The sequence below is a fragment of the Salvelinus fontinalis genome, chromosome 6, assembly GCF_029448725.1.
Source record: "Salvelinus fontinalis isolate EN_2023a chromosome 6, ASM2944872v1, whole genome shotgun sequence".
NCBI classification, from domain to species: domain Eukaryota; kingdom Metazoa; phylum Chordata; class Actinopteri; order Salmoniformes; family Salmonidae; genus Salvelinus; species Salvelinus fontinalis.
The window spans coordinates 47,234,271-47,244,382 of NC_074670.1; the positions used below are offsets into that span (position 1 = coordinate 47,234,271).

The window sequence follows — 10,112 nt, forward strand, 5'->3', positions numbered from 1 at the left end:
TGACCCCTGGGCTAGGTGTGTGGGTCAGGCTGGCTGGGCTCAGCGTTCATGACTGGTGGGACACTGAATCCTCCTCACAGTTAGACGCAGGGTCAGCAGGATCTGACATACAGGACACATAATGGTATAAGGTATCAACTGTGTTATAATACAGATTATTATACAGATCATTTGGTACTTTTTGTTTAGCTCAGTAGTGATCTCTCATTACCTGTCGTTGCCGTTGGCGACAGCGGCCCCGTTGCTGTGCTGAGGAGACGGCGTGGCCGTTCCTCTGCTGACTTCCTGTAGCGTCATACCTGTCTCACTTGGCCCCGCCCTGCAGGAAGAGGTGTGTCCACACAGCAGATCCACCTCCCCTCCACATACTTTCCCCCCACCTGAGAGGGATACAAGACCAGAAGACAAGAATTGTATATTTTGTCCACACAGTCTCACCATTGACCGAGTCTGTAATAAATGAAATGGATTTTTATTTGGGTTTCATGTAATGGACATACACAAAATAGTCCAAATTGGTGAAGTGAAATTAATTATTTGTTTCAAAAAATTAAAAAAATTTTTTTTACGGAAAAGTGGTGTGCCCATATGTATTCATCCCCTTTGCTATGAAGCCCCTAAATAAGATCTGGTGCAACCAATTACCTTCAGAAGTCATATAATTAGTTAAATAAAGTCCACCTGTGTGCAATCTAAGTGTCACATGATCTCAGTATATATACATCTGTTCTGAAAGGCCCCAGAGTCTGCAACACCACTAAGCAAAGGACACCAACAAGCAAGCGGCATCATGAAGACCAAAGAGCTCTCCAAACAGGTCAGATGCAAAGTTGTGGAGAAGTACAGATCAGGATTGGGTTATACATTTTTTTCTTAAACTTTGAACATCCCACGGAGCACCATTAAATCCATTATTAAAAAATGGAAAGAACATTGCACCACTGCAAACCTGCCAAGAGATGGCTGCCCACCAAAACTCATGGACCAGGCAAGGAGGGCATTAATCAGAGAGGCAAGAAAGAGACCAAAGATAACCCTGAAGGAGCTGCAAAACTCCACAGCGGAGATTGGAGTATCTGTCCATAGGACCACTTTAAGCCGTACACTCCACAGAGCTGGGCTTTACGGAAGAGTGGCCAGAAAAAAGCCATTGCTTAAAGAAAAGAATAAGCAAACACGTTGCGGGAGAATAAGAAAACACATGTGGGAGACTCCCCAAACATATGGAAGAAGGTACTCTGGTCAGATAAGACTAAAATGGAGCTTTATGGTCATCAAGGAAAACGCTGTCTGGTGCAAACCCAACACGTGTCATCACCCCGAGTATACCATCCCCACAGTGAATATTGGTGGTGGCAGCATCATTAAGTGGGGATGTTTTTCATCGGCAGGGACTGTGAAATTGGTCAGAATTGAAGGAATGATGGATGGCGCTAAATACAGGGAAGTTCTTGAGGGAAATTTTTCAGTCTTTCAGAGATTTGAGACTGGGACAGAGGTTCACCTTCCAGCAGGACAATGACCCTAAGCATACTGCTAAAGCAACACTCGAGTGGTTTAAGGGGAAACACTTACATGTCTTGGAATGGCCTAGTCAAAGCCGAGACCTCAATCCAATTGAAAATCTGTGGTATGACTTAAAGATTGCTGTATACCAGCGGAACCCATCCAACTTGAAGGAGCTGGAGCAGTTTTGCCTTGAGGAATAGGCAAAAATCCCAGTGGCTAGGTGTGCCAAGCTTATAGAGACATACCCCAAGAAACTTGCAGCTGGAATTGCTGCAAAAGGTGGCTCTACAAAGTATTGACTTTGGGCGGGGGTGAATAGTTATGCACGCTCAAGTTTTCTGTTCTTGTTTGTGTCACCATAAAAAATATTTTGCATCTTCAAAGTGGTAGGAATGTTGTGTAAATTAAATGATACAAACCCCCCAAAAATCTATTTTAATTTCAGGTTGTAAGGCAACAAAATAGGAAAAATGCCAAGGGAGGTGAATACTTTTGCAAGCCACTGTAGCACTCTCGTCGGTAGTCATGAACTTCTTTGAAAGGCTGGTCATGGCTCACACCAACACCATCATCTCGGAAACCATAGACCCACTCCAATTCGTGTACCTCACCAACAGATCTACAGATGACGCAATCTGAAATACACTCCACACCGCCCTATCCCAACTGGACAAAAGGAACACCTATGTGAGAATGCTGTTCATTGACTACAGCTCCTCGTTCAACACCATAGTGCCCACGAAGCTCATCACTAAGCTGGGACTAAACACCCTCCTCTGCAACTAGTTCCTGGACTTCCTAACAGACCGCCCCCAGGTGGTAAGGGTAGATAACAACACGTCTGCCATGCTGATCCTCAACACTGGGGCCCCTCAGGGGTGTGTAATTAGTCTCCTCCTGTACTCCCTGTTCACCCATGACTGCGTGGCCAAACAAGACTCCAAAACCATCATTAAGTTTGCTGACGACAACGGAGTGGTAGGCCTGATCACCGACAACGATGAGAAAGCCTATAGGGAGGAGGTTAGATACCTGGCAGTGTGGTGCCAGGACAACAACCTCTCCCTCAATGCGAGACAAAGCAGCTGATCGTGGACTACAGGAAAAGGAGGGCTGAAAAAGCCCCCATTAACATCGACGGGGCTGAAGTGGAGCGGGTAGAGAGTTTCAAGCTCCTTGGTGTCCACATCACCAATGAACTATCATGTTCCAAACACACCAAGACAGTCATGAAGAGGGCACGACAAAACCTTTTCCCCCTCAGGAGACTGAAAAGATTTGGTATGGGTCGCCAGATCCTCAAAAAGTTCTACAGCTGCACCATCGAGAGCATCCTGACTGGTTGTTTCACCGCCTGGTCTGGCAACTGCTCGGCATCTGACCATAAGGTGCTAAAGAGGGTAGTGTGTACTGCCCAGTACATCACTGGGGCCAAGCTTCCTGCCATCCAGGACCTATATAATAGGCGATGTCAGAGGAAAGCCCATAAAATTGTCAAAGACTCCAGTTACCTAAGTCATATACTGTTCTCTCTGCTACCACACTGCAAGCGGAACTGGAGCGCCAAGTCTGGGACCAAAAGGCTCCTTAACAGCTTCTACCTCCAAGCCATAAGACTACTGAACAATTAATCAAATGGCCACCGGACTACTTACATTGACCTGAATCCCCCCCCCCCCCAATTTGTTTTGTACACTGCTGCTACTAAGTGTTTATTATCTATTCATAGTCACTTCACCCCTACCTACATGTACAAATTACCTCAACTAACTTGTACCCCCGCACACTGACTCGGTACCTGTACCCCCTGTATATAGCCTCGTTATTGGTATTTTATTGTGTTACTTTTTATTATTCTTTTTTACTTTAGTTTATTTAGTAAATATTTTCTTAACTCTTCTTGAACTGCACTGTTGGTTAAGGGCTTGTAAGTAAGCATTTCACGGTAAGGTCTGCACTTGTATTCGGCTCATGTGACAAATAAAGTTTGATGTGATTTGATTTGATTAGACACCAGAAAAAAAAGGATTTTGGAGTTAAGAGTTATTGTGTATGTTCCTTCCCAGAGTATGTTGTCTTTTCCCTTGTTCCTTTTACCTGTCATGAATGAGTTGGGGGATGATGGCCGGCCCCTCCACCTGCCGTATCCGAAGTAACCACAGCGCAGCAGGCGGGCGTAGGCGGACCTAAAGTCTCTGTTTAGGGCAGCATAGAGCAAAGGGTTCAGAGCAGAGTTGATGTACCCCAGCCACTGCACCACGGGGTAGGCTGCGGGGTAGTTCTGCTTCTTCAGACCCATAATGGTAAACAGGGTGAAGTAGGGCAGCCAGCACACCACGAACACCCCGATCACTGCAGCTAGAGTCACTGTGGCTTTGTGTTCCCGTAGAGCCACCGCTGTTACTGAGGTCAGCTGACGAGGGGCTGACGAGGAGCTGTTGTTGTTGTTAAGTCTGGGGCGTGCGCGGATGATGCGCCTTGCCTGCGCCCGGGCGATGCGAAGAATACGGTGGTAGGTCCAGCACATGATCAGCAAGGGGAGGTAGAAGGTTAAGGAGGAGTCCACAACAGCGTACGATGGGTTCAGCTCAAAGTTACACTCTGTCATGTTGTCCCCCTGGCCGCGATTCTGCACGTTGCCGTCCACAGTGTTCCATCCCAGGTGGATTGGCAGGAATGACACGGCTAGCGACACCGCCCACACCAACGCCATAGCAAAGGCAACTCGCCTCGGCAACACCAGTGAGGAGTATCTCAGGGGCGCGGTCACGGCTAGGTAGCGGTCCAGGCTGATGGCCAATAGCGTGAGGATGGAGGCGGTGCATAACATAACATCCAATGAGATGTAGATGTTGCAGATGGTCGGCCCCAGAGGCCAATCGCTGAGCTGGAGGAGGGCGGAGAAAGGCAGGACAAGCATGCCAAGCAGCAGGTCAGTGATGGCGAGGGAGACGATGAAACAGTTGGTGAGGCAGCGGAGACGTCGTGTGGCGCAGACGGCCAGACAAACCAGGACGTTACCACACACTGTCAGCAGGATGAGCAGGGACAGGAAAACACCGAGTATCACCATAGACAGCATCCTCGCTGGAGTCCCAGTCCCAACCCTAACCCCTGTTCTACACCCAGTCCCGACACTTACCTCTCCCCTACACCACTGTGGAGTCCCGGTCACAACCCTAACCCCTGCCCTACAACAACTCAGTCCAGACTAGTGGATAAATCCCTTAGAGAAGATTCATCTTGGTGTGGCTGTATCCATACTGATGTACGTGGATGGACATTCATCTGTGTGTTTGAGCTATTTTCCTTGGTATGTTTGTGTATATTTGATATATGTATATATCCGATTGTATTGGTTTCTGGATGGAGAGGTCAGTGTATCACAGGTCCTCTGAGAGAAGGGGCGATGAGGAGTCCGATGGTTGGTCCAGTATGTGGTGATGGGCTGTAGAACACCGCCCTCTGTTGGTGACTGGTCCACACTGCTCCATGTTATCCATATCACTCAGCTGGCTTTCGCATTCAGGTCACAACTTCATCTAGAAACACAGAGCAACAGAAAGTCAGACAGCCCCAAAAACAAAGTAACATGGCCTCTATATGACAAGGAGATACTTTACCGTGCTACTTACAAGTGCAGGTACTTCCACTATCAGAAAACAGGAAGCAAATTCAAGCAAATGGCAGCACACGAATATTACTCACTTACTAAGCTATCAAGATTAGTGAGATGGAAAATGAGGGCAGCAGTTACACATGTCTAGTGGTGGAATATTCAATAAGAGAGACTGATAAGATAACCTGTGTGTGTGTGTGCGTGTGTGTGTGTGTGCGTGTGCGTGTCTGTGAATGTGCGTGTCTGTGAATGTGCGTGTCTGTGAATGTGCGTCAGTAAGTCGCAAGGGGTGTTTGCTCTCCCTCCCTCTTATGCTTTAATGGACATTTGGGACACGCTCCAGGTTTTGGAATGTAGAAGTCTAATCACTCAAATAGTATATAATTTACCACCACATGGCGAGAGTGTTAGAGAGGGGGTGGGGGAGGAATAGAAATGGGGGGGCAAGGGTGGTGGAGAAAGATGGAGAGGGTAGAGAGGAGGGTGGAGCGAGAGAGAAAGGGGAGAGAGTAGAAAATAGGAAGAAAGACAAAAGTATATGCAGAGATTCTGTGTGGCTTGACTCTGACCACATATGGAAAGGCACCAAATTGAAGACTCATCTCTTCAGACAGACTTATTTTTCAGATCCCCAAACACACACACATTCTCACTGTAACATATACCTCTACCGATCTCACACACACACACACACACACACACACACACACACACACACACACACACACACACACACACACACACACACACACACACACACACACACACACACACACACACACACACACACACACACACACTTTCTCGCTCTGATTCACCCACTCTATGTTTCACTGGAGGACTTTTGGCAAAGCTTCGTTCCCATAGTGTATGTCCATATCTGGGCAGGCCCCAATGTCTATTGCTGGCCTGACATACCCCCACTACAGAGTGCCTTCCCACAGACAAGGCACAAAGGGGTGTGTCTGTATGTCTGTTTGACTCACAGTCTGTGAGAACGCATACAGTGCCTTCGGAAAGTATTCAGAGTCCTTGAATTTTTCCACATTTTGTCACGTTACAGCCTTATTCTGAAATGGATTAAATAAATAAAAATCCTCAACAATCTACACACAATACCCCATAATGACAATGCGAAAACAGTTTTTTTTTTTTATGTTGCTAATTTATTAAAATGTTATAACAGAAATACCTTATTTACATAACAATTCAGACCCTTTGCTATGAGACTCGAAATTGAGCTCAGGTGCATCCTATTTCCATTGATCATTCTTAAGATGTTTCCACAACTTGATTGGAGTCCACCTGTCGTAAATTAAATTGATTGGACTTGATTTGGAATGGCACACACCTGTCTATATAAGGCCCTACAGTTGGCAGTGCATGTCAGAGCAAAAACCAAGCCATGAGTTAGAATGAATTGTCATTAGAGCTCCAAGACAGGATTGTGTTGAGGCACAGATCTGGGGAAGGGTACCAAAAAAAATTCTGCAGCATTGAAGGTCCCCAAGAACACAGTGGTCTCCGTCATTCTTAAATGGAAGAAGTTTGGAACCACCAAGACTCTTCCTAGAGCTGTCCGCCCGGCCAAACTGAGCAATCGGGGGAGAAAGACCTTGGTCAGAGAGGTGACCAAGAAACCGATGGTCACGCTCACAGAGCTCTAGAGTTCCTCTGTGGAGATGGGAGAACCTTCCAGAAGGACAACCATCTCTGAAGCACTTCACCAATCAGGCCTTTATTGTAGAGTGGCCGGACAGAAGCCACTCCTCAGTAAAATGCATGATGACAGCTCGCTTCGAGTTTGCCAAAAGGCACCTAAAGACTATCAGACCATGAGAACAAGATTCTCTGGTCTGATGAAACCAAGATTGGAGGAAACCTGGCACCATCCCTACAAGGAATCATGGTGGTGGCAGCATCATGCTGTGGGGATGTTTTTCAGCGGCAGGGACTCGGAGACAAGTCAGGATCGAGGCAAAGATGAACGGAGCATAGTACTGAGAGATACTTAATGAAAACCTGCTCCAGAGAGCTCAGGACCTCAGACTGGGGCGAAGTTTCACCTTCCAACAGGACAACGACCCTAAGCACACAGCCAAGACAATGCAGGAGTGGCTTTGGGACAAGTCTCTGAATGTCCTTGAGTTGCCCAGCCTAAGTCTGGACTTGAACACAATCGAACATCTCTAGAGAGGCCTGCAAATATCTGTGCAGCAAATCTCCCCATCCAACCTGACAGAGCTTGAGAGGATCTGCAGAGAAGAATGGGAGAAACTCCCCAAATACAGCTGTGCCAAGCTTGTAGCGCCATACCGAAGAAGACTTGAGGCTGTAATCGCGACCAAAGGTGCTTCAACAAAGTACTGAGTAAAGGGTCTGAATACTTATGTAAAAGTGACATTTCAGTTTTTTATTTGTAATAAATTAATAATAAATAATAAAATAACATTTTATTAATAATAAAAAACAGTTTTTGCTTTGTCATTATAGGGTATTGTGTGTAGATTGATGAAAAAAACAAACATTTAAAGCATTTTAGAATAAGGATGTAACGTAAGAAAATGTGGGAAAAGTCAAGTGGTCTGAATACTTTCCGTAGTCACTGTATAGCTGAGATATTGTACCTTCTGCAGCCCTCATCCTCCACGTACAGTACAACCCTCGTTCTGTCAGTCACATTCTGTTAAAGGTCCCCAAGGAACACACATCCCTGTCGCTCCTCTTTTCACTTCGCTCCAGCTAGCGACTGGAACGAGCTGCAAAAAACACTCCGACTGGACAGTTTTGTCTTCATCTCTTTATTCAAAAGCTCAACAATGGACATCCTTACTGGCAGCTGTGGCTGCTTCACGTAATGTATTGTTGTCTCTACCTTCTTGCCTTTGTGCTGTTGTCTGTGCCCAATAATGTTTGGACCATGTTTTGTACTGCTACCCTGTTGTGCTGCTGCCATGTTGTGCTGCTACCATGTTGTTGTCATGTGGTGTTGCTACCATGCTGTGTTGTCATGTGTTTCTGCCTTACTATGTTGTTGTCTTAGGTCTCTCTTAATGTAGTGTTGTGGTGTCTCTCTTGTCGTGATGTGTGTTTTGTTCTATATTTTTATTTTTAATCCCAGCCCCCGTCCCCGCAGGAGGCCTTTTGCCATTTGGTAGGCCGTCATTGTAAATAAGAATTTGTTCTTAACTGACTTGCCTAGTTAAATAAAGCGTAATTATAATGAATGAATACAAATACATGTTCAGTACATCTGTGTGTTTAAAGAACTATGGTGTTCACGTTTCTCTATGTGTATTACTGAATTGATTTGACTTCGGTATCTTATCGGTGTGTGCTGGAATTTGAGAAAGAAAGTGTATGATATGATTGTCTAAGATATGAACACAACACCTCAATACAATGTAGAACCAGGAACAGATATAGCCCTTGTTTCACTCCAGACCTGACTGCCCTTGACCAGCACAAAACATCCTGTGGCGTTCTGCATTAGCATCGAGTAGCTCCCCACGATATGCAACTTTTCAGGGAAGTTAGGAACCAATATACACAGGCAGTTAGGAAAGCAAAGGCTAGCTTTTTCAAACAGAAATTTGCATCCTGTAGCACAAACTCCAAAAAGTTCTGGGACACTGTAAAGTCCATGGAGAATAAGAGCACCTCCTCCCAGCTACCCACTGCACTGAGGCTAGGAAACACTGTCACCACCGATAAATCCACTATAATTGAGAATTTCTATGAGCATTTTTCTACGGCTGGCCATGCTTTCCACCTGGCTACCCCTACCCTGGTCAACAGCCCTGCACCCCCCACAGCAACTTGCCCAAGCCTCCCCCATTTCCCCTTCACCCAAATCCAGACAGATGTTCTGAAAGAGCGGCAAAATCTGGACCCCTACAAATCAGACAGGCTAGACAATCTGGACCCTCTCTTTCTAAAATTATCCGCCGCAATTGTTGCAACCCCTATTACTAGCCTGTTCAACCTCTCTTTCGTATCGTTTGAGATCCCCAAAGATTGGAAAGCTGCCGCGGTCATCCCCCTCTTCAAAGGGGGAGACACTCTAGACCCAAACTGTTACAGACCTATATCTATCCTACTCTGCCTTTCTAAGGTCTTCGAAAGCCAAGTTAACAAACAGATCACCAACCATTTAGAATCCCACCGTACCTTCTCCGCTATGCAATCTGGTTTCCGAGCTGGTCATGGGTGCACCTCAGCCACGCTCAAGGTCCTAAATGATATCATAACCGCCATCGATAAGAGACAATACTGTGCAGCTGTATTCATCGACCTGGCCAAGGCTTTCGACTCTGTCAATCACCACATTCTTATCGGCAGACCCAACAGCCTTGGTTTCTCAAATGACTTCCTCGCCTGGTTCACCAATGACTTCTCAGACAGAGTTCAGTGTGTCAAATCGGAGGGCCTGTTGTACGGACCTCCGGCATTGTCTATTGAGGTGCCACAGGGTTCAATTCTCGGGCCGACTCTCTTCTCTGTATACATCAATGATGTCGCTCTTGCTGCTGGTGATTCTCTGATCCACCTCTATGCAGAGGACACCATTCTGTATACCTCTGGCCCTTCTTTGGACACTGTGCTAACTAACCTCCAGACAAGCTTCAATGCCATACAACTCTCCTTCCGTGGCCTCCAACTGCTCTTAATTGCAAGTAAAACTAAATGCATGCTCTTTAACTGATCACTGCCCGCACCTGCCCGCCCGTCCAGCATCACTACTTGGGACGGATATGACTTAGAATATGTTGACAACTACAAATACCTAGGTGTCTGGTTAGACTGTAAACTCTCCTTCCAGACTCACATTAAGCATCTCCAATCCAAAATTAAATCTAGAATCGGCTTCCTATTTCGCAACAAAGCATCTTTCACTCATGCTGCCAAACATACCCTCGTAAATCTGACCATCCTACCGATCCTTGACTTCGGCGATGTCATTTACAAAATAGCCTCCAGCACT

General features: G+C 46.2%; 1 protein-coding gene across 1 annotated transcript; it reads right to left on the reverse strand.

The window, feature by feature from the left end:
• Positions 1-217: 217 nt before the first annotated feature.
• Positions 218-5,033, reverse strand: LOC129856719 (histamine H2 receptor-like). Its single transcript, XM_055924448.1, has 2 exons — positions 3,580-5,033; positions 218-385 (listed from the first exon to the last, which is right to left on the reverse strand). The coding sequence occupies exons 1-2, from the start codon at positions 4,589-4,591 to the stop codon at positions 294-296; spliced, it is 1,104 nt and encodes a 367-aa protein (XP_055780423.1). The 5' UTR covers positions 4,592-5,033; the 3' UTR covers positions 218-293.
• Between the last annotated feature and the right edge of the window lie 5,079 nt (positions 5,034-10,112).